Source organism: Hemiscyllium ocellatum, chromosome 10 (genome assembly GCF_020745735.1).
Source record: "Hemiscyllium ocellatum isolate sHemOce1 chromosome 10, sHemOce1.pat.X.cur, whole genome shotgun sequence".
NCBI classification, from domain to species: Eukaryota; Metazoa; Chordata; class Chondrichthyes; order Orectolobiformes; family Hemiscylliidae; genus Hemiscyllium; species Hemiscyllium ocellatum.
Window position 1 is genome coordinate 81,290,562 of NC_083410.1, and position 25,943 is coordinate 81,316,504.

A 25,943-nucleotide genomic window follows, 5' to 3' on the forward strand; every position below is an offset into this window, starting at 1 on the left:
TTAATTCAGCCTCTAGTGATAGCCTTTAGGTTGGTGTTAGCAACAATTTTTAAAGTTAAGTGACTATCACCTGATGAAGGAGTGACGCTCCAAAAGCTAGTGTGCTTCCAATTAAACCTGTTAGACTATAACCTGGTGTTGTGTGATTTTTAACTTTGTACACCTCAGTCCAACACCAGCATCTCCAAATCATGACAATTTTAAAAAGTCTTCTCAATGAAATGAAAACAATAATTGTGTCAGAGAAGGAATTTAATCATTCACAGGTGGAATTTACAATCTAAATGCACTGGAAACACGCAATTTTGATTATTGCTGTCAGCTAAGTGTATCTTAACCACCTCCTATAACTTTTTGAATCCAGTCAACAAAATGCGAAACTCGAACGTAAACTCCTGGCTTCATTGGTCTTGCACAACCAAGCCCCCAAGATGTTACTCCTTGGAGAACATATTGGCCTTTGGAGTTTGGACATACCAAAGGACCTCCACTGTCACCCTGAAAGAAAAGCACAACCAAGGGATCAATGACAACAATGGAGACGTCCTCGTTTTAATCTGTTTGTAGCACTAATACAGATAAATGGCTGATAGGCTTTTGGCTTGATGAATAAAAGTCATCTCTGTTTACAAATTTTTAAAAAGTTGAGTGTTGGGCAGTTATCAATTGATTTTTATTTTTGCACTGTGGGCATTATTACTTAACCACTGCTTGCCCAGGCAAGTGCTGCCTTTATGCATGACAACTGAGTAAATCACAACAATAAAGAACCATACTTGTTGATGTGATTACAACAATCCAACAATTCCAGAGTTTTAAAAGTTAAATTCAAATATTAAAACTGCCACAGTAAGATTGAAACCCCTGTACACTGGACTGTTGGGGACTCTGTTTCTAGCTTGCTGTGATCCCACCTTCCTATAATTGCATATCATTCTGACATATGTTTGGGGTAAGTGCTCATTGAGTCCGAATATTAAAGTTTTTCACACAAGGGCTGGTGAGTTTTCTCACTATATCTTACCACACTTGCCTTATTAACTAACTGTCCCATCCCCTCTAGCAACCCCTTGTTTGATTCTAGCCCTACCTTAGCAAGCATTGTTCCTTGAAGAATTTGCCATTGCCAGGATATTATGGAATTGACCGACATCCCTGGTGCATCTTTAAAAGATACTGTCAGTCAAAGCTGGCTTGCAATGTTCTTGACATAAATCCTGAACATGGCAGACAAAGGAAATTTCACATACAGCTTTGTGGGCAGGGACCTGGAGGTTCTGTTGGGTGAGGTGGTGCAAAGGACATTCTCTTTCCCCAGGACCAGCCGAGGAGCTATGGTAACAGCCAATGTGAGCTGTGGTCCAACTTTGCCACTCAGCTCAGCGCAGTCTCAGCAATCTGAAGGAATGCACAGCAAGGTGAGAAGAAATTTAGTTACTTTATCCACTCCTGCAGGATAAGTACCTTCATTTTCTCTCTGACACCTTACACTGACTCTACCTTTCTACTCTACCCACCTCCCACCAAGCTCTTGTTCAACCACTCTCACAATTGTCTGCAATATCTTGCTTCACCAAACCTCAGCACCACTAACCCTACTTCTCACTGAGCTGCCTACTCACTTGCTTGGTACACCTCCTCACCTGCCTTAACAGTTGTAGCACATGCTTCTTTTTCATTTCAGGAGGAAAACAGCCTGCAATTGGGCAAAAAGAGTCAGGACAAGTAGTGGGCTGCCTGATATTTGGCTTCTCACAATGTGTGTGGAAAGCATCCTGACTCTGACCATACTGAATGGCTAATGGATCATGTCCAAGCCCCTGAACTGGTATTCGAGTCTGCCATTGACTTACTGAGCCTGGATTCCCTGAGAGCAGGCTACCACCTTTGACTTGATCGATGACTACTGATAACCATGTCAGGTTTTCCTGTCTTTATGTTTGTGTTCAGCTGCAAGGCAATACAGCAGTGCTATGAGCCTACAATCTCTGGCTGAAGGGTTGAGTATACAAAGGCAAGGTAATATGAGACAGGAATGCTGTGATCACACAGATGATCATTCAGTGAAATGATAGCAAGTGAATAGCCTGACATGCAGATTGGTCCAGTTCATGAGATGGGTGAGTGTCCCTGAGCACTCACATCCATTGCAATCATACTTGCTGATGCAGCTTTGAAGTACAGATGTGTACTGTAAGTGCATCAGAGAGGTCAATGTGGATGTCCTTTGGAGCAGGTGGTAAGCTGAAGTCACCAGAACTCCATTCTAACATACCTGTTGAGAGTTCTCAATGTCTATCTTGTTCAGTGTGTTTGGTAAGATAGGATGCTGAATGTTAATAAGGTGAACTGTGGTCTTAATAAAGTGTTCAACAATATAATAATCCTCCGTAATTAGCAACTCACCACTGCCTAATGAAACAAATCACTATACTGCTCAGCAGATACACACAAGATGGAGTGAGTTTATGAGATAGACGTCACCAGACTTCTCATATAATTCTACCACAAATCTTTTCATAGCCCAAGTTGTTCATGCCCCGTAAGGTTCTGCCTTGTTTTATAAACTGGAGTGTGCTAAGTAGCAACCCCGCCAGCCCCACTGGTAAGATATCTCTCCTGATCATCTGTCAATCAGTACTTGAAGAGCTGGAAGGAAGTCAGAATGACTATTGCAAGCCTTGTCACTGTGAAGCTGCCAGCCAATAACAGGTTGGCAGCTTCTGGGCCGTAAAGGTGTTTGAGGCCTATTCCTTTGGTTCTATTGTGGTGAGAAGGTAAGTTTTCTTGTGGGAAGAGAAGGCTCAGTGGGGTTGGTGGCTAGGGCAAAGAATAAATTTCAGTGGATATCCTCACACTACTTGTTCCTCAATTTGACCCCAGATTTAGGCAATTACAGACCCCTCCTAAACTGTCAGTTGGATCACTATGGTTTTCTGGTCAGTGAAATGAACCACCTTTCTCATCCACCTGGGAGGCCGATGAGAGAGACTTATCAATTTGATGCCTTAAATGACCACTTAAGGGCCTCAATGTCGGTGAGTCAAAGTCCTAGTTAACTTTCTTATTCCAGCAGGTGGATGTGAGGACTGCAGATGTTGGAGATTAGAGTTGAGAGTGTGGTGCTGGAAAAGCACAGCAGCTCAGTCAGCATCTGAGGAGCAAAAGCCCGAAATGTCGACTCTCCTGCCTCTCGGATGCTACCTGACCTGCTTTGCTTTTTCAGCACTACATTCTCGTTTCTTATTCCAGCACTCAATTGCTGAGGGGCAAGAAGTAAATCAGGTCTAAATGGTCCCATTTATTCTCCTTCTTGACACCTCTCTTGCTACTTCTGAGGTAAGGGAAAATCATAGCCCTGGAATGGTTTCAACGTGTAAGGAAGTTACAGCCTTTTGAGTTCATTGCAAGAAATGTCAACTAGTTCCATTTACCTGATCTTTTCCTGCAGGCATGCAGTTTTTTTTTCTCTCTTCAGGCATTTATCCAAATCTTTATTGGTGACAATTCTGTCAACTGCTTAGGTCAAGCTCTTTTGAAACAGTGTCAAATAACTTCTGCACTGTAGCTGCACCTTCTTAAAAAAGATTTGACAACCCCTTTGGTCATCCCTCTTCCCTCCCTCCCTCCTTTCTGTGCTTGGAGTCAATTTTCTCTGCATCCAGTTCTTAGAATTCTTAGGACATTATCAGATTATAGCCAGTCTTTTTTTTAACTGCACATGGTCGTAGTGACTGTTCTGCTCTTCTCCTCTTGATCCATCTTTCGTTTCTTCTATCTGTCCCATTTGCATCCTTTTGTCTTGTACCAGCACCCCTCTTGCCATTCACCCCAACTCAGACTATAAGACATAGGAGCAGAAGTTAGGCCATTCAGCCCATCAAATCTTCTCCACCATTCAATTGTGGCTGATAAGTTTCTCATCCCTATTCTCCCGCCATATCCCCGTAACCCTTCATTCCGCTTGACAATCAAGAACCTATCTATTTCAGTCTTAAATATACTCAATGACCTGGCCTCCACAGCCTTCTGTGGCAGTGAATTCCATAGATTAACCACTCTCTGACTGAAGAGGTTTCTCCTCACTGCTATTCCATTTTTCCTTTTACTCTAACATTGTGCCCTTGGGTCCTAGTCTCTATTACCAATGGAAACATTTTCCCAACATCCACTCTGTCCAGACGTTCAATATTCTGTAAGTTTCAATTAGATCTCTCGTCAACCTTCTGGATTCCATTGAATATAAACCCAGAGTCATCAAACATTGCTCATGTGTTAAGTTTTCATTCCTGGGACCATTCTTGTGAACCCCCTCTGAACATGCTCCAGGGCCAATACATCCTTCCTGAGGTATGGGGCCCAAAACTGTGCACTACACTGCAAATGTGGTCTGACCAGAGCCTCAGAAGTACATCTCTGCTTTTATATTCAAGTTCTCTCAAAATAAATGCCATCATTGCATTTGCCTTCCCAACTACTGACTCAACCCTTAAGTTTACTTTGAAAAAGTCCTGGACGAGAACTCCCAAGTCTCTTTGCACTTCAGATGTTTGAATTTTCTCCCTGTTTAGAAAATAGTTCACGCCTCTATCCTTCCTGCCAAAGTGCATGACCTCATACTTTCCCACAATGATGTGATACCTCTTTGCCCACTCTCCGAACCTGTCCAAATCCTTCTGCAGCCTCCCGCCTCCTCAATGCTACCTGTCCCTCTACCCATCTTTGTATCATCTGCAAACTTCACTAGGATGCCCTCCATTCCTTCATCTAAATCGTTAATGCATAAAGTCAAAAATTGTGGTCCCAACACTGATGCTTGCGAAACACCACTTGTCACCAGCTGCCATTCTGAAAAGGACCCTTTTATCCCCACCCTCTGCTTTCTTCCAGACAGCCAAGCTTCTATCCATGCTAACAGCTTGCCTCTAACACCATGGACCCTTATCTTACTCAGTAGCCTCCTGTGTGGCATCTTGTCAATGACCTTCTTGAAATCCAGATAGATAGAGTCATAGAGTCATAGAGATATACAGCATGGAAACAGACCCTTCGGTCCAACCTGACCCTTCGGACCAGATATCCCAACCCAATCTAGTCCCACTTGCCAGCACCGGGCCCATATCCCTCCAAACCCTTCCTATTCATGTACCCATCCAAATGCCTCTTAAATGCTGTAATTGTACCAACCTCCACCACTTCCTCTGGCAGCTCATTCCATACATGTACCACCCTGTGTGTGAAAAAGTTGCCCCTTAGGTCTCTTTTATATCTTAACCTATTCCTTACCTTCTCAAAAGATTCTCGCAGATTTGTCAGACATGACCTCCCCTTGATGAAACCCATACACTTTCAAGTATTCAGGAATCTCATCCTTCACAATGAACTCCAAAATCTTACCCACAACTGAGTTTAGGCTAATTGATCTGTAATTTTCTATCTTTTGCCTTACTCCCTTTTAAAACAGGGGTGTCACATTAGTGATTTTCCAGTCCTTTGGGACCCTCTCTGATTCTAGTGGTTCATGAAAGATTACCACTAACACCTCCACTACCTCTTCAGCTATATCACTTTGAAATCTGGGGCGTAGTCCATCTGGTCCAGGCGATTTATCCAACTTCAGGCCATTCAGTTTTTCTAGCGCCTTCTCCTTGGTGATAGCCACTATACTCAGCTCTGCCCCCTCACTCACTTAAATTTTTGGGATACTACTCATGTCTTCCACTGTGAAGACTGATGTAAAGTAATTGTTCTGTTCCTCAGCCATTTCTTTGCACCCCACTACTTTCTTTCCAGCATCATTTTCCAGTGGTCCATTGCCCATTTTTGCCTCTTTTTTGCTCTTTATATATCAGAAGAAAACTCTTACAGTCTTCCTTTATATTACTGGCTAGCTTACCCTTATTTTCAATCTTCTCCCTCCTTTTATTTTTGTACTCAGGTGGTCTTTGTAAGCTTCCCAATCCTCTGGTTTCCCAATGCTCTCCACCACATTATGTGCTATTTCTTTTGCTTTTACACTATCCCTGACTTCCCTAGTCAGCCATGGTTGCCTCATCCCCCCAGTACCATACTTCTTTTTCCTCAGGATGAATCTCTGCTGTGTCTCCTGAATTACTCCCAGAAACTCATGTCATTTTTTTCCTGCTCGGCTCCTCTCTCAGTCAGTTCCACCTAGCTCTACCCCCATGCCTCTGTAGTTGCCTTTATTCAGATGTAATACTGTTACCTCTGATTCTATCTTCCCCCTCTCAAATTGCAGAGTAAATTTAATTGTATGATGATCATTGTCTCCTAAGGGTCCCTTCACCTTAAGCTCCTTGATCAAGTCTGCCCCATTGCACAACATTAAATCCAATATTGCCTGTTCCCTACTGGGCTCCACCACAAGCTGCTCCAAAACACCATCTCGTAGACATTGCACAACTTCTTGTAATCCATTACCAGCCGAATTTCCCAGTCCACCTGCATATTGAAATCCCCATGATCACTGTGACTTTGCTTTTCCTACACATCTTTTCTATCTCCTGATGTATCTTGCACCCCAGCTCCTAACTACTGTTTGAAGGCCTGTGCAGAACTCCAACTATGGGTTTTTTTTTCACCTTTGCAGTTCCTCAATTTTACCGACACAGATTCTACACGATCTGACCCTGTAGATGATTTAATTGAATTAATTTCATTCCTTACTAATGAGGCAAACCCACCCCCTCTGCCCACCTGCCTATCTTTTGGATAGGATGTATATCCTTGAATATTCAGCTCCCAATCCTGATCCCCCCTTGCAACCCTGTCTCTGTCTTGCCCAGCATATCACACCTGCCAATTTTGAACTGCACCACATGCTCATTGACCTTATTTTTTATCCTGCGTGCATTCATATATAACACCTTCAGTCCTGTATTAACCATCCTTCTTCTCATCGTCATTTGCTTGTCCAGTGTGCTTGACGTTTGTTTGCTAATCCTTTCCAAACACTGTCCTATTTGTGTCTGTGCTGGAGATTTTAATAACCTTTCCTGAGTTCTGCACTCTTACCTTCTCCTGTAATTTGGATTTTCTAATTTCCCCTATAACTGAACCACCTACCCCTCCCCTATTTAGTTTAAAGTCCTGTCTGCAGCCTTACTTACGCTATTCACTCAGACTCCAGTCCCTGCACGGTTCAGATGAAGACCGTCCCACCAGAACAGGTCCTTTCTTCCCCAGTACTGGTGCCAGTGTCCATGAATTTAAACCCATTTCTCCCACACCAATCTTTGAGCCATGCATTTACCTGCTTAATCTTATTGACCCTGTGCCAATTAGCTCATGGCTCAGGTAGTAATCCAGAGACTATTACCTTTTTTGGTTCTGCTTTTCAATTTAGCTCCGAGGTGTTCATACTCGCTTGGCAGAACCTCTGCTCTAGTTTTATCTATGTCGTTGGTACCTACATGTACCACGACCACTGGATCTTTACCCTCCCACTCCAAGTTTCTCTGCAACCCAGATGAGATATCCTGAACCGAGCATTAGCAGGCAACAAGCAGGGAATCTTGATCCTATCACACAGAATAATGTCTATGCCTCTAACTATATCATCCTCAATTACAACACAGATTTTGCCTTTGGCTCTTTCCTCTTCTCCACTCTTTTCCTACTTCTGTACAGGTTTCTAGTTTTTCTTAGCACTGATGAATGGTGACAGACCTGAAATCTGTTAACTTTTGTTTCTTTTCCCAAAATATTACCAGAACTGCAGAATATTTCCAAATTTTTTTTAACTTGTATTTCAATTTTCCAACATCTGCAATATTTTGCATTTGTCTCGATGTAATGTAAGGGTATCAATGGAAATGGAGCAAAGGTAGTTAATGGAGTTGAAATACAATTTTCCCAAATTCTTCTCAAACTGCAGACACTTAGTGACCACCTCTTGTTCCTATATTTCTATTTTGGAGCTACAAGTTAGAAGACAATGGTGAAATTATGGACACCTTACTCTGAAGATAATTTTAACATTAAAACAGTGTGTTTATTTTTCCATCTCTATTCCCATTTGAGGAGTGTCCAAATAAATTGCATATTATTGACTTCCCCATTCATTGCTTTTAACCAGCTGAATGATCACATACCTGGCAGCTGTCCACTGCACCTTCAATATTACCAGCACACAGTTCAGTGAATTTCACTCTTCCATTCAAATATTCAGGTCGATTGCAAACTTTATTATCTATCACTGGAAAACCTGCTTCTTTTAAAAGCCCAGCGCCTCCAGTTCCTAAAAGCAAATGTGATACGCGGGAAAAAAAAGTTAATGTCCAGGAATGATCACAACAATTTATGTAATTATGACGTACTTTTTAGCATTTTAAAATATTCTACGATGCATCATTGGAGCATTATGAAATAAAATTGAACACCAAAGACACATAATGAGATATTAGAATAGGTGACAAAAGCTCGCTCAAAGAATTGGGCATAAAGCAGAAGAGATAAAGCAGTGGCTTAGAGAAAAAATTCCGTTGCTCAAGGTCTATGAAAATTGGATTTCATTTTCATAAGGACCATTGTTACTTCCCCTTTCAAATTTCCACATCAGAAAAATGCAGAAATTAATGGTTTAGCATCTTCCACTTATTTCTGCTCCTTTTTCATTGAGAGACCATTACGTCCACCCACCACAAAGATTGATTCTGATCCTAGCTGACTTTCCTGCAGTTTGAATACAGGAGCACTATGAGCTCTATAGCCAATGGCAGGGGCAACTTATGGTTGTGTTGACTGGTGATTTTGAAAGGTGTTACTGTGCATAATTTAATATTCTTTTTTTAATGTACACCACAACTATTACACATACAGTCTACAATCTAACTGCTGCAGCAAAATGTGAGTCAAAATCTTAGCATTACATTCTCAATGTTAAAGCGTGATGAGTATAATGCATATTTTTCTTGCAATAAGCAACTTCAAAAATGCCAAAGTTAGGAGTCTGAAATATTTGTGCTTTATAAAATATTTTAGCTTAAGTAGTCAAGTGTCACAGACTAGTTGATTATAAATTGACCAAAGTAAAATGTTGTTTAGTTTTTAAAGAAAATTGGAGAGAGTATGTTTATCAATACCAACTAATTAGTCTATAGTTTCCTGCTTTCTGTCGCCACCCCACCCCCACCTCTTGAACAAGAATGCCATCTTAGAGGTTTCCAAACCTTTGGAACCCTCCTGGAATCCAACAAATTCTGAAATATTTCAACCAATGTCTATATTTCTTTTAAAACCCTTGCCACTCAGTCCCATTAGTTTGTCCAATATTTTGTCCCTTGTGATAGAGACTGATATGAGAACTTCTCTTGTTACTTTGTTCATCTGCTATCTTTGAGTATTTGTTAGTATCCTTCACCAGGAAGGTTTAAGTTATCTGCCATTTCCCTGCTCTCATTGTTAATCCCACAGTTGCATCTCATTGAAGATTTAGCCTAGGATACAAAATATCCAGTTTCCATGTATCCGTCATGAGAAGACATAACAGAGAACGTGCTGCAGGAAGGGATCTATACATTTGCCTCCTTTTCACATGGCTGATAGACAACAGTGCTAGCTGAAAGTTAGAGGCAAGCTAACCCTTAAGAAGTGGGAAATATGCGAACTATCTTTGTTCTCATGCTAGATGCATCACATCATCCTGTTTGACACTTAGGCTCAAACAAGCTAACCATGTTATCAGCATCCGTGGAACAATAAACAACTGCAAAATTAATGCCGACAGGAAAAGATGGAGGAGTCTGGAGACAAATTAGTGGAGAAGAGAGGAGAGGGAAAACCAAATAATTAAGGACGTCTAACTTTACTTTGAGAAATTATTGCTTTAATGTGTACCTTGTGTATCACCCCAGCCTGTAACGTAGCACTCAGCTCCACTTGATATTATGTAGCCTTTTGTTGGTAAACAGATCAAAGAAACTTTGTCAGAAAGAACTGCTGGCCTAAAATGAAAAATGTGTTTCAAATCATTTTGTTTTAACTTAATTTGCATAAAATAGGTTTTTTAATGATACATTTTTAATTCAGCTTGCAACCTAAGGATAATTCATCAATAGGCAATGCTATACTGAATAGCTTCATTCAGTTAACATTGTCAGGTATGTTTTTAAAGGTACTAGATTAGCTGCAGCGGAGAGGACCTTAAAAAGAAATTTCAAATACAGCCCTATTATACATTATGTTGAGTGCTTTATAAGTATCAGAAACTGTGTTACGCTAAGGGATGGAGAAAGTCAGTCTTATGAAAGAGAGACTGGACCAGTGAAATGGATGACAATAATTGTCTTTTCAAGATGAGCTTTGTTTCAGACACAAGTTCCAGACAGCTGTGCCAACGTTTCTCCATTTTGTTCATTATATAGCTGTTCTGTGAAGAAATTGGTTCAGATTTTGTATCCTTAGCAGAGCTGTAGGAAGGCTTTGTGTGCATAACACCTCTAAGGGGTGCTCTGGTGCTAGCTAATTGAAGAAGGTGGTGAGCTCTGCTCCCTTGTTGGTATCCATCAGAATTATATGCTTCATAACATAATGGCTGTCCAGACACCAGTATCAGTATGTCACTGAACAATAATTGCAGTGGATATTGTGCTTGATTTAAAGCTTCCATACCAAAAGGGAAAGCTAATGAAAATAGAATGTTTAACAGGCATTCTGTTACCAGCCTGCCACCACTTCCCACTGCAATTTTGTCAGCAGCAGGAGAGGCATCAGCTGGCTATTTAAGAGACCAGTGCCAAGTGAAACCTGGTGGTTTAGTGGGAAGGAGGGGAGATGCCCCATTGGGACTTCTGTCTTCATTGCGGTTCCTTTATACGCCCCTGATCCCATCCGCTTTTGTGGCACCATGAAGATCCTGGAATCATCTCAGTTTGGATTACATCACTGAACACTCTTTTTTGGTGACTGCTGTATCGTCCCAGCTGGTGGTTTTCTGAGATGGGCAAAAAACCTATTCAAACCAATCAAAGGCCCAATGATCATTACTTTGCTACTGAACCAGCTGTCCAAGTGAAGGCATATTTATTCATTTGTGGGATGTTGGCTTCACTGGCTGGCCAGCATTTATTGTCTATCCCATGTTACCCTTGTGAAAGTGGTGGTGAGCTGCCTTCTTGGACTGCTACAGTCCATCTGTTGTGGGTTGACCCACAATGTTATTAGTCGAGAGTGCTGGGAAAGCACAGTGGAAGGGCATGATGAAGGGCGTTTGCCCGAAACATAGACACTCCTGCTTCTCGGATGCTGCCTGACCTGTTGTGCTTTCCCAGCAACATATTCTCGACTCTGATCTTCAGCATCTGGAGTCCTCACTTCCTCCACAATTTTATTAGGAAGGGAGTTCCAGGATTTTGACTCAGCAACAGTGGAGCAATGATAATATATTTCCAAGTCAAGATGGTGAGTGGCTTGCAGGGAAACTTGCAGGTGTTGGTGCTTATTCCCTCCACTGGTGTAAAATTTGAATCTAGATTTCTTGATGTTCCATTTTGCTCACATTGAGTGGTTGAGAGGGTCAATTCAGGGCAAATTAAGATGGCTTCAATTCTATGTATCATACTTTAGAAGCAAGGGTGTTGATCTTACAAGATTGCAAAGACTCTTAATGCATTGAGGGGTCATTCTTCGGAATAACTGCATGAAAACAAATGCAAGAGGAATTGACTTATTACAAGTCAAGGCAAATATAAAAAAGAATTGAAAATGAATACCTCCGAAGCTTTAATAAAGCAATGTCATTACGATTGGGTTCAGTAACAATTTTGTCAATATCAATTGTCTGCTTTGATGATTCAGATGCAGATTCTCTGTGTATTCCAATGTAAACTTTGTAGTATGAAGGTCTGGGGTTTCTGTAATGGATGCAATGACTAAATTGAAAATCTGTATTTTTCACAATCATCTTTACAAGGATAATATTTATGTATTTAACATAACAAATTTCAAATTGCTGCAGTGCATTTTTGAAACATATACACAATCATGCCCTATCGATTGTTGAAGGATTGCAGAAATTTGTAACTGAGTAAGTGATATTAAGACACTTCACCAAAAGCTTGGTCAAAGGTAGATTTTAAGGAGCATTTTAAAGGAAGAGAAACCAGTAGTTAGGTGAAGAGGTTTAGGAAGGAAATTCAGGAGGCTAGGCAATACACAACTATTACTGAAGGTGGTAGTGGAGTGTGGTTAGAGTATGGAGGGATGTGGAAATCAGACTGAGAATTTTAAAACTAAGGTGTTGTTAAACAAGGATTCAATGTACGTCAGTAAAAATAAGAGTTAAGATTATAAGCATCCAATGGATCATTCTCTTACTTTTCTATGCAGTGTTTGGCTGTGAGCACCCAATTGACATCGATAAGAGTTCCTCCACAAAAGTGAGAACCATAACTGTGATAAACAAGATAATTTAATATGATAATATTAATTGATTGGAAAACTTGTAATGATAACATTCAGAGGTAACGTGTACTATTAATAGAAATAGTACAATGCGTAAAAAATGTCTTTTCACATTTCCAGTTTTTTTTGCCAAATATTAAAAAAATGCTGTGATCTTTCTTCACCTGATTTTCCTGCAAGTTGAACCAATTCATCTGTTCTTTCAACATTTTCATTTTGAATAAATTTATTATTTCTCCTTGTAACATCCTTTTATCCAAAGAAAGCAAACTTAGCTTCTCAGGTTTCTCCCTTTAACACAAGTCCCACATGCAGGCTATCATTTTTGTATTTCTTCTCTAACCCTACTCCAAGTTTCCAAGTATTTGCATACTTTTCTCTGCCATTTCAATGTTTGTTTATACTTGTTCATGGAATGTGGGGATCACTGACACGGACAGCACATACTGCCATTCCTAAATGTTTTTGAGAAGGTGGACATGAGGTACCTTCCTAAACAGGTGCAGTCTGCAAGATGAATATACTCCCAAAGTTGCTAGTTTGATAAGGAGTTTCAGGACTTTGGCCCAGCAACAGTGAAGAAGTGGTCATTTAGTTCCAAATCAGGGGATGTTATGTTGCGTGAAAGGGAATTTGCATGTGGTGGTATTTCAATGCATCTGCTGCTTTTGGCATTCCAGGCAGTGGAGGTCAGGTGTTCAGGAGGTATTGTTGAAGAAGTTTTTTCCAGTTTTTGTGGTGTATCTTTTAGAAAATACATACTATTGCCACACTGTCAGTTGTAGAAGGTTTGTATGATGGGGTGCCAATCAAGTGGCTCTTTGACCCTGAATGATGTCAAGCATTTTGAATATTGTTGAAGCAGCACTCATTTGGGCAAGTGAGGAGCATTCCATCTCATTCCTAACCTCTGCCTTACAAAAGGCTTTGAGGATTCAGGGATATGTTCACAGCAAATGCCCAGATCTATTCTTGTAGCCACAGTATTTACATGCTCAGCCTGCTTTTAAGTTTGTAGCATATAAAACTGGTTGGCAGTGTGACTTTATTTATAAGAAATCACTTACTAGGTGCGAAGACTAATTTGCCAAGGCCAGGAATGTGGTTTGGATACACAGCCACCAATAATTCTTCCAAAACATTTCTTGGGCTCAACACTAGATACTCCACACTCATTAGTTTGTTGCCCTAGCATCACAAAAAAGATCAATTAGTTATTTTATTTGTGGAACACCTTGCAATCCCTGCCACCATTTTCAGGCTCCTAGTGCTAACTCAATCGACTTGATCTCATATAATTTTGGAAGTCAAATAAAACCATATGACATTGGAACAGAATTAGGTCCCACTCTTCTTACTCTTTATTATTTTTTGATCATCTTTTGTTGGTTTTAAAAACTTTCTTAGTCTTCTTGTTGACCACTAATGTTTGTCCAGTTGTACATTATTTTCTTTCAATTTGATGCTATTAACTTTCCTGGCTAAGCATGGTTGGCTTAAACCCTTCTTAGAATCCTTCTTTCTCACTTGGATATTTCTTCATTCGACCATAAGAGGTAAGATCATAAGAAATGGGAACAGAAGTAGGCCCTCTAGCTTGCTCCACCATTCAACAGGTTCATGGCAGATCCATCATTCCTCATGTCCTCTTCCCTGAGTTTCCCCCATAATCCTTGATTCCCCTAACAAGACCTGTTGTAAGGCATGAATTATTTTCGTAAAAGTCTACCATTGTTCCTCAACTGTTTTTGCTGCTAAACAAACTCCTTTCCCAGTCCATTCCATCTAGTTCTGCCCTCTTTGGTTTGCCATTACCCTCATTTAAGTTGGAATAGTTGTTTCCAATCCCAAGTTTGTCCTCTCAAGCTTGAATATTAAATTCTATCATGGTCACCTTTAATACTTTTCTTGAATCAAGTGACAGATGATTTAAGATGCACACACTGGTTATTGTGGCAAGTTTCTTATTCCCTAGTGAGATGCAATATTTCACTGTTCCATGTTTGTACAGCTTGGGACCTCTGGGAAGGTTCCACAGTTTTGAATAGTTGATGATGGGGGAATTATATTCTCTGGCCAATTAATGGCCAATTAACTCCTTTGGAAAGGTAAGAGCCTGTCTGATACCAAAAGCAATTTTTAAACTCTTTACTGCATAGATGAACTGTGTCCTGCATGGCAGTATACAGCTGTCAAGTTCACCACAGGACCCAAATAAATCTCTGCTGTTGCCTTGGAAGTAAACCTATGGGGCCAACGATTGCTGGTAGGAGCGCTGGTCCTTACCTTGGGACCAGTCATGAAAGGCTGCTGTGTGCCTTGTTCCACACACACCTTCTACCATTTCTGAACTGCAATACACCCCAACATGATTAGTTATCCTGGCGACCTGCAATCTAAAGCTGCCCCAACCATGATTCAACCTCAACAACCCTCAATAGCTCCCAAACCTGTAGTTTTTCCTGACATCATTAGCCTCCTATGACTTATGATTTCCATCCACTCTATGGTTTCTCTGTGACTGTGGGATGTATCCCTCAAAACTGACATTTCCTCATCATATATATTCCCCTCACCCCTATCCTGTTCATAATCCATTCATGACCTTGCAAATTCTCCACAGCCTTCAATCTTCCATCTGATCCACAATTCTCCTACATTCTATGATTATTTTGTTCCCTGGACCCTACCAACTTTGTAGACACTCTCCCCATGGTCCTGGCATCTTCCCTTTGACCCTATCATCTATTTTCTACACTTCTCCTTGCTCTCCAACCATCATGACAAATCATGGCCCAGTCAGCTCATTTCTCATGACTATTTTGCCTCTTGCTCAATGATTTCCTTTGTCCCTCCTTTCCTGGAATCTTGTCACAGTTCTCACCTTGCCATTATCTGGGAAATGGAAGAAAAAAAACTCCAACAGTGGTTCTGGTGTTAAATGTCACGGAGTGTCCATAAACCATTATCCCTGCCCCCTGTTTGTCCTGTTCGCCCACCACTGCCAGAAGATTATACGATCATAAATGAGGCATAATGGGCCTTTGAGCTTCTTGCACCTGCTGTGTCATTCATTAAGGTCATAGCTGATCTAATTGTAATTAATTGCATTTTCTGCTAGCCCCTATAACTCTTTCCTTCCTTGTAGATCAAACATCTGTCTAATTTGGCCTTACTTCCTACCTTCATTCCAGTATTTCTCAGGCCAATGTGAATAAAGAGTGAAACCATCTACCTTGCAATCAGGAAGGGCAATGGCCTGAAGTACATTTATAAATAGATTTAAATATGTTGAGCAAACAAATAGTTATAGGTTATTAATCTGTAACCGAAAGTACATCAAAATAATTAAGTATTTAATGTTTCAATAATTGATTTTGTACCTTACTATTCCCTTATTTTGAGATGTTAATATAGTACATTTTAAGTGATATGCACACAGAGTTAATACAGAAATCAAACTTACCACATATAGGAATATCATCGCAGTAATCAAACTGTTTCTTAGGATCTGTTGTAAAACACCAAGGGCCATTGAGATCTCCATCTGGATTTCTGCAGTACTACAATTTAACAAGAATATATTGCACCAGTGACATATTGTATTTATTCAGCCAGTAACAACATCCCAGGTGCTTCACAGGAGCAGAATCTGTCAAGATTTGGCCACATAACCAATGAAATAGACATTAAAATGTGCCTTAAATGATATGGGAAAGGTGAAGTGGTTAGAGAGAGTTTGACAAAGATGCACCTCTGTCGAGGATAACAAACTTCATATGGTTTGTCAGGTTATTGATTGTTGGCAGTGCATTGTAATGTTGGGTGGAATTTTCCAGAAATTGACTAAGTGTCAATTTTGGTATGTTTCATAGAGGGTTTCTCCCATTCTATCTTCCTAAACTTGCCTGATTACCTACATGCCATACTCTTTTAATGCCCTGCTCATTTTATTCTTCACTTGCCTGAGGTGGAAGTAATCTGCACTGCCAGAATGTCCTGGTAATCCTGGTACCATCGTCATACTTAAAATATAATTGAACACCAGATCGAGTGCTCTCGGTCCAGTATTGCACCACATGGTTCCTGTCTTTTTGCACAATGGTGTCATGTAGAATACAATTGGTACCTGACTTTGTGGTCCTGAATGTCCTGGTGGATGGGGTGATGCAACAGAGACGTCATCCTCTTCCCTAAGGACCAGCAGAGGAGATCATGACACCAGCACTTGTTAGCCTGCTTTGAGATTGCCTGGTCAGTGCTATTTCAGTGGTCCAGAGAAATACTCAGCAATTTTGCAACAAGGTCAATTACCTTCTCCATAGTGAATCTAATGAGGTCAGCCTGATAGACCTCAGAATATGACTTGCCTGATTGGAACTGTTAATCTGGTCCAATCAAAGAGCCTTGGCTGACGGATGAAAAGAGTGTCAGAATGTCTGACACTCTAAGAGCTGGCTCTGAGACAGCTGAACCAGTGTCAAAGACTTTCCACATGTAAATAAAGGGTGATTTGGTGATGGAATACTGGCCTCTCTGGAGTTATTTCATTCTCCAATCCATTAGGATAAATGCCACCATATTTTCTCTTGTTATTGTCATACTCTATCTCCGATACTGCACACAACTCTGACCAAAGTTCATGGGCTATCACTCTCACTGTTGCATCCAACATCTTCCCTCATTTGCTCCACACACCCAGCCCTCCAGACTAAACATTGTATGGCTTTTGTGCTGCCTACTGTCAATTGAAACACCTCACCACAATTTTTCCCCTACCTGTACCAGTCTTGAATAGCTGTGTAAAACACTTTCATCTCATTCAATCCCTCATTTTGTCTCATTCCAAAAGCAAATATCAACAATAGGACAGGGAGAGCCAGTAAAGCTGATATGACTGACATTCATCTACTCATGCCTAACAAAGAACGGATCTTTGCTTTGACAGGGTGAGGACCAATATCATTTATGTTGTTATGCTGAAACCTCCATGTCCCAGCAACAAACTAAGAAGCATTGCCCATTGCTATGCTGTTCTTGCATAACCGCCATTGTGAGTGCACTCTTAACATTCCTGATGTTCTATTCCTTGTTCATGGTGCATTCATTCTCTTATCTCCTGCAAGTATAAGACGCATCTGCATGGTCTTGATTGCCATGAGGTTAGCATCATATACATCTTTCTCCACTTCTGAGGAAGGTTTCATGTTCCTGGCATCTCTTAATCATGAATCTTCAAAGCACAATGCTCCATTTGTAGTATTTAAATGCTTTGTTTGTCCAAATATATCTTTCTCCTTGGGACTTTTCATAGCTTTAGTAGACTGTAATTTTTCAAGACTGGCATCTGGCCTTGTTTGGATGCCCAGCCAATTCAGCTGTCCAATTAGACTCCACAGTTCCTTTGTTCCAGATTTTGAAGTCACTGTGGCATTTTTTGAAGTTCTAATTTAGAGTCCTAGAGTCATGGAAACAGACCCTTCAGTCTAACTCATCCATGCCGACCAAATAGCCCAACTCAATCTAGTCCCACCTGCCAGCACCTGACCCATATCCTTCCAAATCCTTCCTATTCATATACCCATACAGATGCCTTTTAAATGTTGCATTTGCACCAGCCTCCACCACTTCCTCTGGCAGCTCATTCCATACAAGTACCACCCTCTGTGTGAAAGCGTTGCCCCTTAGGTCTCTTTTATATCTTTTTCCTCTAACCCTAAACCTATGCTGCCTAGTTCTGGACTCCCACACACTAGAGAAGAGACTTTGTCTATTTATCCTATCCGTACCCCTCATGATTTTATAAACCTCTAGCAGGTCACCCCTCAGCCTCCAATGCTCCAGGGAAAACAGCCTTAGCTTATTCAACCTCTCCCTATAGCGCATATCCCCCAACCCTGGCAACATCCTTGTAAATCTTTTCTGAATGCTTTCAAGTTTCACAACATCTTTCCGATAGGAAGGAGACCAGAAATACATGAATATTCCAAAAGTGGCTAATGAATATCCTGTACAGCCGCAATATGACCTCCCAACTCTTGTACTCAATACTCTGACCAATAAAGGAAAACATACTAAACGCCTTCTTCACTATCCTATCTACCTGCGATTCTACTTTCAAGGAGCTATGAACCTGCAATCCAAGATCTCTTTGTTCAGCAATACTGTCTAGGACCTTACCATTAAGTGTATAAGTCCTGCTAGGATTTGCTTTCCCAAAGTGCAGCACCTCGCATTTATCTAAATTAAACTCCATCTGCCACTTCTCAGACTATTGGCCCATCTGAACAAGATCCCGTTGTAATCTGAGATAGCCTACTTCACTGACCACCACACTTCAATTTTGGTGTCATCTGCAAACTTACTAACTGTACCTCTTATGCTCACACCCAAATCATTTATGTAAATGACAAAAAATAGTGGACCCAGCACTGATCCTTGTGGCATTCCACTGTCACAAGCCTCCAGTCTAAAAAACAACCCTCCACCACCATCCTCTGTCTTCTACCTTTGAGCCAGCTCTGTATCCAAATGGCTAGTTTTCCCCTTTTTCCATGAGATATAACTTTGCTAACCAGTCTCCCATGGGGAACCTTGTCAAACGCTTTACTGAAGTCCATATAGATTAGATTAGATTAGATTAGACTTACAGTGTGGAAACAGGCCCTTCGGCCCAACAAGTCCACACCGACCCGCCGAAGCGAAACCCACCCATACCCCTACATTACCCCTTACCTAACACTATGGGCAATTTAGCATGGCCAATTCACCTGACCCGCACATCTTTGGACTGTGGGAGGAAACCGGAGCACCCGGAGGAAACCCACGCAGACACGGGGAGAACGTGCAAACTCCACACAGTCAGTCGCCTGAGTCGGGAATTGAACCCGGGTCTTCAGGCGCTGTGAGGCAGCAGTGCTAACCACTGTGCCACCGTGCCGCCCACTGCTCTGCCCTTATCAATCCTCTTTGTTACTTCTTCAAAAAACTCAATCAAGTTTGTGAGACATGATTTCCCACGCACAAAGCCGTGTTGACTATCCCTAATCAGTCCTTGCCTTTCCAAATACAAGTACATCCTGTCTCTCAGGATTCCCTTCAACAACTTGCCCACCACTGACATCAGGCTTATTGGTATACATTTCCCTGGCTTGTCCTCACCACCTATCTTAAATAGTGACACTACGTCAGCTAACCTCCAGTCTTCTGGCACATCACCTGTGACTATTGATGATACAAGTATCTCAGCAAAGGGCTCAGCAATCACTTCCTTAGTTTCCCACAGCGTTTGAGGATACACCTGATCAGGTCCTGGGAATTGATCCATTTTTATGTGTTTGAAGATATCCAGCACTTCCTCCTCTGTAACATGGACATTTTTTCAAGATGTCACCATCTATTTCCCTACATTCTATATCTTCCATATCCTTTTCCACAGTAAATACTGATGCAAAATGCTCATTTAGTATCTCCCCCATCTCCTGCAGCTCCACACAAAAGCCGCCTTGTTGATCTTTGAGGGGCCCTATTCTCTCCCTAGTTACCCTTTTTCCTTAATGTATTTGTAAAAACCCTTTCGATTCTCCTTAACACTATTGCCAAAGCTATCTCATGTCCCTCTTTCACCCTCTTGATTTCCCTCTTAAATATACTCCTCCTGCCTTTATACTCTTGTAAGGATTCATTCAATTTATCCTTCTCCCGTATACCAGCTCCATGGTATTCATCTGCTCTATGCTCCTATTCCTATCCTCACTAGCTCGCAGGACCATGAGTAATCCAAATAATACTACTCTTAAGAATCTCCTTTTTAAATTCCTGACATATGCTTCCTTCCTTTTCTTAACCAACCCCTCAATTTCTTTCATCATCTAGTATTCCCTACACCTATCAGCCTTTCCTTTCACCCTAACAGGAATATACTTCTCTGGACTCTCGCTCGTTCATTTCTGAAGTCTTCCCATTTTCCAGCCGTCCCTTTACGTGCAAATATCTGCCCCCAGTCAGCTTTTGAAAGCTCTTGCCTAATACTGTCAAAATTAACCTTCCTCCAATTTAGACCTTCAACTTTTAGATCTGGTCTATCCATTTCCATTACTTTTTTAAACCTAATAGAATTAGTTTTAGGCTCCAAAGTGCTCCCCCATGACACCTCAGTCACCTGCTGTACCTTATTTCCCAAGAGTAGATCAAGGTTTGCACTTTCACATATTGAATCAGAAAATTTTCTTGTACACATTTAACACATTCCCCTCCATCTAAACCCTTAACACTATGGCAGTCCCAGTCTATGTTTGGAAAGTTAAAATCCTCTGCCATAACCACTCTATTATTCTTACAGATAACTGAGATATCCTAACAAATCTGTTTCTCAATTTCCTTCTGACTATAAAGGGTGTCTATAATAAAATCCCAAAAAGGTGATCATTCTTTTCTTATTTCTCAGTTCCACCCAAATAACTTCCCTGGATGTATTTCCAGGAATATCCTCCCTCAGTACAGCTGTAATGCTATCTCTTATTAAAAACGCCACTCCCCCTCCTCTCTTGCCTCTCTTTCTGTCATTCCTGTAGCATTTGTATCCTGGAACATTAAGCTACCAGTCTTGTCCATCCCTGAGCCATGTTTCTGTAATTGCTATGATAGCCCAGTCCCATGTTCCTAGCCATGCCCTGAGTTCATCTGCCTTCCCTGTTTGGCCTCTTGCATTGAAATTAATGCAGTTTAATTTATCAGTCCTACCTTGTTCTGTGCTTTGTCCCTGCCTGCCATGATTGTTCGACTCACTTCTGTTCTCAACTGTACTACTATCTCCCTGGGTCCCAGGCCCCCTACCCACACCTTACTAGTTTAAATTCTCCCGAGCAGCTCTAGCAAATCTCCCTACCAGTATATTAGTCCCCTTCCAATTTAGGTGCAATCCGTCCTTCTTGTACAGGTTACTTCTATCCCAAAAAAGATTCCAACAATCCAAAAATGTGAATCCTTCTCCCGTATACCAGCTCCATAGTATTCATCTGCTCTATGCTCCTATTCCTATCCTCACTAGCTCGCAGCACCATGAGTAATCCAAATATTACTACTCTTAAAAATCTCCTTTTTAAATTCCTGCCTAACTCTCTATATTGTCCCTTCAGAATCTCAATCTTTTCCCTTCCAATGTCATTGGTTCCAATGTGGACAATGACCTCCTGCTGGCCCCTCTCCCCCTTGAGAACATTCTGCACCCTCTCTGAGACATCCTTGATCCTGGCACCATGGAGGCAACACGCCATTCTGATTTTTCATTGCTGGCCACAGAAACATCTGTTTGTACCTCAGACTAGAGAGTCCCCTAACACAATTGGTCTCTTGGAACCCGATATACCCCCTCATTGCATTACAGCCAGTCTCAATACCAGAAACTTGGCTGTTCATGCTACATTCCCTATAGCATCCATCACCCCCTCCATTTTCCAAAACAACATACTTGTTTGAAATGGGGATAGCCACAGAAGACTCCTGCACTAGCTGCCTACCTCTCTTACCCTTCTTGGAGTTAACCCATGTATGTGACTGTATCTGTGACTTTTCACCCATTCTATAACTGCCATTCATCACATCCCCTTGCTCTTGTAAATTCCTCATTGCCTCTAATTGTCGCTCCAACCATTCCATTCGATCTGATAGGATTCAATGACCAACATGTAAACTCTCCCTAAACTCCCACATCCGACAAGAAGAGCATATCACTCTACTAAGGACCATTTTTGCTTCTTTCAATCTCCAGACCCAGAGAATAGTACTGCCTTAATCCTATACAAAATACTGCTCCAGGCTAACTTAATACTTGTGGCTTATATTTTTAAGTTTAATCAAGAGACATATCTCAATAAAACATATAATCAAGAAAGAATCCACTCTACTCACTACTGCAGACTTACTGTAAGGCCACACTTAAAAATATTCACTTATCTGTCTCTGTGCTATGACCTCTCCCAAACAGGTTCCTCCAAGATCAGTTGTGTATTTCACTGTTTGTTAATCTTCCCTGAAGCACTCCGATGCCCAGCAATACATGAATTCAAGCAATTTCTAAATAAAATTGCTCATGAAAAGTGATACTTGATCCATTCTTCCTTATTTCCAGTCCAAGGTACTTAAAACACCAGAAGCTTGACTTCTAATTTCAAATTCTGCTTTAAGCCTATTTATGACAATGTTTTTAAATTTACTGCTCTGATCCACAAGAATAAATCTATGTGCACCATAAAGATGTTTGAATGCTGCCTCTCATGTCAGTAAAACATAGCAGAGTCTGTTTTCAATTGAAGACGGTCCAATTTTAAGAAGACAGACTTACTTTAGATACTCTAAAGTTATCATTTAGGCCAAATTCACATTTATCTTAGAAAGTTGTAGAATTCTCAAATTGCTTAAATTTGTCCTGATTCTAAAATTTGTCTTAGTAGTATTTTAGCCAACCTTTGCCACACACAGTGAATCCATTGTCTGAACCGACACAACTGAAAGACTCTGCCAGCAACGCATTCATCACTAGGCTAAAACTTCTTGTGACCAAGACAATACCCTCTGTGTCTCCATTACCTTCCTTTGAATCTTCCATTTCAAGTTTAGTTTTGAATAGTTTATTATAATGTTTAGGGCAGGGCATGGTGTAACAATATATTGAATCATTCCTGAAACATTGATTAACGATATCCTAAGCATTTTGATGTTCATTCTTTTATTGTACATCCCAAATTATCTTTCCTTCTCAAAATTATTAAGAGCACTTTACAGTTGCTCTTTTGCCATCTGTATCCAGACAGTGTTGCCAGTTTGATAATATTATGTCCTGCGCTATGTATCACTGATTGCCCCATTTGTACTATGAATGCTTTCCTGGGAACTTTTAATGTAACAAAATGATACTTTCATCATACTAGCCTCAATCTTCCTAAATTTGTAAAAGTCTGACAATGACCCATCGGCAATTAGCACAATCAGTACATTCCCTCCCCACCTTTTTGAGTCTGAGCAGAAGAGGCCAGCCCTTTTCGTTGGAAAGCTTCCTGAGGCGTTTTATCACTGGAACAGGTTCCTCCAACTCAGCATTCAGTATTGGCGGAGTGTAATGTGCGCGAGCTTGCCTCTTGCGCCAGGTGTGCCTCAGTGGAATTTTATTCTTCTACCTGCAAAAGTGTTGAGGTGGGCGCATAATACATGTCCATTTCTGATTCTGAGGAATCATCAATGCTTGACAGAGACGGTGAACCCATGGGTTCCAGCAGCCTCTCTGACTGTTCCGAGAGTTGGGACACATTTGCTGCCACGTCTGGTGAATTGGCCATGCTAAATTGCCCATAGTGTTAGGTGCGTTAGTCAGAGGTAAATGGGTCTGGGTGGGTTACTCTTTGGAGGGTCGGTTTGGACTGGTTGGGCCGAAGGGCCTGTTTCCACACTGTAGGTAATCTAATCTAATTTAATCTTTTGTGGTTTTCATATGGTCTACATGCTTGTTCAGCACCATTGCACTGAACTGAATTTAATATGGCATTGGTCCTGACCTCATGTTGACCATACCTCTTACCAATGTGGGACCATTTCTGCGGTTCCCACACCAAACTTTGTCTCCTGTACTAAACTGACTCTCTTGCTTGGTGGAGTCTTGTATCCAGCACTGGTGTTCCTGACGCTGTTTCACCCTCCCCACCTCATGTTTGGGCAGATCAGACTTAGCCTGGTGCGCAGTCTTCTACCCATTAACAGCTCTGCTGGTGTTATCCCTATAGTTGCATGTGGGGAGATCCTACAATCAAATAAGAAACATGACAGCTTGGTATTTAGCAAGGCTGTCAACTGTTTCTTCAAGCCAGCTATAAAGCAGGACACTTGCATGCTATTCAGCAAAAAACAGCAAATGATAGACAGAGCTTAGTGATCCCACAAGCAACAAATCAGATCTAAGCTCTGCAGTCCTATCATATCCAGCCATATGTTGTGGTGGACAATTAAACAATTCACTGGAGGAGGAGGCTCAAAAAATTCCCCGACCTTCAATGATACTGGAGTTAATATATCAGTGCAAAAGATAAGGCTGAATCATTCACAACAATCTTCTGTCAGGAATGCAAAGTAGATGATCCATCTTGGACTCCTTCAGAGGTCCCACCTTACAGATGCCAGTCCTCAGCCAATTTAATTCACTTCACATGATATCAAGAAACATTTGGAAGCACTGGATGCTGTAAAGGGTGTGGGCTGTGACAACCTTTGGACAATAGTACTTAAGACTTATGCTCCAACCACATAGCCATTCCCATAGCCAAGCTGTTCTGGTACATCTATAACACTGGCATCTACCCTACAATGTGGAAAATTGCATAGGTATATCCTGTACACAAAAAGCAAGACATATGCATCCCAGCCAATTACTGCTGCATCTGTCTATTCTCAATCATCAGTAAAGCAATGAAAGATGTCATCAAGCATCACCTGCTCAGCAATAACCTGCTCAGAGATGCCCAAGTTGGGACCCACCAGGGCCACCCAGCTCCTGAGCTCATTGCAGTTTTGGTTCAAATGTTGACAAAACATCTGAATTTCAGGCATGAGGTGAGAATGGCTGTCATTGACATCAAAGCTGCATTTAACCCTATGTGACATCAAGGAGCCCTAGCAAAACTGGAGTCAGTGAGAACCGGGGGGAGAAACTCCCCACTGATTTCAGTCTTACTGGTCCATAGGAAGATAGCTGTGGTTGATGGAAGTCAGACCTCTCAACTCTTCAGGGTAGTGTCCTGGACCAACCATCTTCCACTGCGTCTTCAATGACCTTCATTTCAATATAATGAAAGAAGTGGCGATGTTTGTCAATGATTGCAGAATGTTCAGCACTATTTGTGACTCTTTAGATACTGAAGAAGTCCACGTCCAAGTGGCGCAAGACCTGAATAATATCCAGATTTTGGTTGAAAAGTGGCAAGTAATATTGAATACAGGTAATGACCATCTCCAATAAATGGCAATCTAAACATTGTCTCTTGACATTTAATGGCATAATCCTCACTGAATTACCCATTATCAACATCCTGAGGGTTACCATTGACCAGATACTGAACTTAACTAGCCATATAAATGCAAGGGCTATAAGAGCAGATCAGAAAATAGGAATTGTGCATTGAATAACATATTTCTTGATTCCTCAAATCCTGACTGCAATTCAACCTCCATCCTGATTTAGAATCTTGGAATTCCCTCCCTAACAACATTACAGCACATGGATTGCAGCAGTTCAAGAAGGCAGTTCATCATCACCTTCTGAAGGAGAATCATGGATGGTGAAACGTTGGTTTAATGAATCAAACATTTGCACTAACATGGATCTAATACTGACACAATGGGTTGAATGTGTCAGCCTTTATTCTCCTATAAGAGCTATACTTTCTTCTTTGTGTCCCGTTGTCTCTTTGTAAAATTCTCCTAAATAGAGAAGTTTAATAAGTCCAAGGATATGTGATGAAAAGTATAGATGAATT

At 41.1% G+C, this 25,943-nt stretch overlaps 1 protein-coding gene across 1 annotated transcript in view; it reads right to left on the reverse strand.

The window, feature by feature from the left end:
* Positions 1–333: 333 nt before the first annotated feature.
* plg (plasminogen) overlaps positions 334–25,943 on the reverse strand; it is an 85,706-nt gene continuing 60,096 nt past the window's right edge. The window contains exons 13-19 of the mRNA XM_060831140.1: positions 15,890–15,986; positions 13,491–13,611; positions 12,337–12,411; positions 11,733–11,873; positions 9,859–9,965; positions 8,115–8,260; positions 334–498 (exon numbers count right to left, since the gene is read on the reverse strand). Of these exons, the coding sequence (XP_060687123.1) occupies positions 334–498; positions 8,115–8,260; positions 9,859–9,965; positions 11,733–11,873; positions 12,337–12,411; positions 13,491–13,611; positions 15,890–15,986 (852 nt within the window). The remainder of the gene's footprint in view (positions 499–8,114; positions 8,261–9,858; positions 9,966–11,732; positions 11,874–12,336; positions 12,412–13,490; positions 13,612–15,889; positions 15,987–25,943) is intronic.